This window comes from Penaeus vannamei, chromosome 9 (genome assembly GCF_042767895.1).
Source record: "Penaeus vannamei isolate JL-2024 chromosome 9, ASM4276789v1, whole genome shotgun sequence".
Classification (NCBI taxonomy): Eukaryota; Metazoa; Arthropoda; class Malacostraca; order Decapoda; family Penaeidae; genus Penaeus; species Penaeus vannamei.
The window spans coordinates 2,994,696-2,997,195 of NC_091557.1; the positions used below are offsets into that span (position 1 = coordinate 2,994,696).

The 2,500-nt window shown below is 50.0% G+C and overlaps 1 protein-coding gene across 1 annotated transcript in view; it reads left to right on the forward strand.

The window, feature by feature from the left end:
* LOC138862757 (uncharacterized) overlaps positions 1-1,853 on the forward strand; it is a 3,701-nt gene extending 1,848 nt beyond the window's left edge. The window contains exon 3 of the mRNA XM_070125935.1: positions 315-1,853. Within this exon, the coding sequence (XP_069982036.1) occupies positions 315-1,853 (1,539 nt within the window). The remainder of the gene's footprint in view (positions 1-314) is intronic.
* The last annotated feature ends 647 nt before the right edge of the window (positions 1,854-2,500 follow it).

Below are 2,500 nucleotides of genomic sequence, written 5' to 3' on the forward strand. Positions count from 1 at the left end.
CACGCATGCACACGCATAATCACACACACAGATATACACACGCAGACGCGCACTCATAATCACACACAGACACAAAGGGTCTGAAATATATTCAACCGCTTCATCATATTTCAGCATCACTATACTGCGAATAAGCATAGCAATTACTCGAGTAATAATGATGACAAATAAGGAAAGGGAATACCTCCCATTTCTCAAAAAATGAAAAGGGAGTCGAGGAAATGACCAGCGGTTTCGAAACTAACCACCACCGCCGACGGCCATTAGAGTTCATGACCTTAACCCCCTCCCCCTCCTTTTCCTGACCTTCCCAGGTGAGCCGCCCGTACGAGTACCGGTACGCCGTTCGCCGCGATCAAGCCGCGCCCCCTTTCGGCCACGACACGCCCCTCTTTGGCCACACGGAAGCGCACAACGGCCATAAGAGGGAGGGCAAGTACTTCGTGCACCTCCCCGACGGCCGCGTCCAGACCGTCACTTACTACGCCGACGAGACTGGCTACCACCCCACCGTCTCCTACGAGGGGACGGCCCACTACGACGCAGCCGCCCCTCACCACGCCCCTGCCAAGGCTTACCACGCCCCTGAGCCAACATATCACGCCCCTGAACCAGCATATCACGCCCCTGAGCCTGCATATCATGCCCCTGAACCACCATATCACGCCCCTGAGCCAATATATCACGCCCCTGAACCAGCATATCACGCCCCTGGACCGAGGTACAAGCCCCCAGCATACAACACCCTTAAACCAGTATACCAGAACCCTGGACTAAAACACAGGGCCGTTATACCAACACACGCCCCTGGACAAGCATACGAACACCCCAAACCAACATACAACGCCCCTAAACTAAATCACAAAACCCCTCGACCAGTCCACCACGTCCCTGAGCCAACATACAAAACCCCTGAACCGGCTTATCACGCCCCTGAACCAACATTCGAAGCCCTTGAGCGAGTTTATCACGATCTTGAACCAGCATACACGACTCCCAAGCCAGTTTACCGCGCTCCTGAACCCTCATACACGACCCCAAAGCCAGTTTACCACGCTCCCGAACTCTCATACACGACCCCTAAGCCAGTTTACCACGCCCCTGAACCCTCATACACGACCCCCAAGCCAGTTTACCGCGCTCCCGAACCCTCATACACGACCCCTAAGCCAGTTTACCACGCTCCCGAACCCTCATACACGACCCCCAAGCCGGTTTACCGCGCTCCTGAACCCTCATACACGACCCCCAAGCCAGTTTACCACGCTCCCGAACCCTCATACACGACCCCTAAGTCAGTTTACCGCGCTCCCGAACCCTCATACACGACCCCTAAGCCAGTGCACCAAGCCCCTGTATCAATATCACACGCTCAGCCATCATATACAACGCCTAAGCCAACTTATTACGCCCCTGAGCCGTTATACCGCGCCCCAGCAGCAAGCCAAGGCACCCACGCAGACGCCCCCCATCCCCTTGCTTTGGCCTCTGACCTCCAAGTGACCTCGCAGCCTCGCCACCCGACTTCTCTCGACCTCCCGATTCACCCGACGGCAGCGCCACCGACCCGACCGCACCCGAACCACCGAATCTCTTCCCCGACGTCCTTCCCCGAGCAGACCCTCGCCGTACCGCTATCTGGTCTGCGCGGTCGACACTCCGCCGCCCCTCTGGTCCATGACCTCCTCTCGACCTCTGGAATCGACTTCGACGCCGATGACCTCAGCGGACCAGGTCCCAGACCGCTGGCTATGAGGTCAAACGGGCACTTCGACGCAACGACCTCTGCATTTGACCTGAGCCAAACTCTTTTCCGAAATGCTGTGGATTCATGGCCAGAACTGCGACCTTGAGAGTGGAAAGGAAAAGAGTAACTGGTAACTCTCCTCGCTTTCTAGAGCACGCCGATTTGTCGTTTCTTTCTGTTTATTTATTTATTTATCAATATTCTAACTAGAGTGACACTTAATACTTATATATACACATGTGTTTGATATTTCTAAAACTCATATACATTTCTTTTATTATTTTACACCACTCTATTTTTCTTCTCAAAGAGACTTGTCGAATCGGATTTTTTTTAGTGAGTTGCCAATTTTTTCCTTTCCTGAGATTAGACCAATTTAGTTATCAGTAGCTTCTATGTTTCAGTCATAAGTGGATTTTAGAGAACAATATGTTTACGTCATGAACAGATGTTTATTATATATTACTACTGTGTTATATCGTGAGTGAGCATTAGTGTTTAGTGTTATTTCATGAGTGAATGTTGGTATGCTTGATAATTCACATCATGATCATACACGAGTGTTTAGATTATGTTTTAATCATGAATGAGTTGTTCGTATGATAATTATGTCAATAATGGATGGTAGCATATTTATGTTGTCATGAGTAGGTGTTAGTATACAGATTATTTATGATTTATTAATGAATGTGTGTTAGTCAAGAATAGATATATATTTATAACGAAGATCTTAGGCATGGATGAATTTTGCGT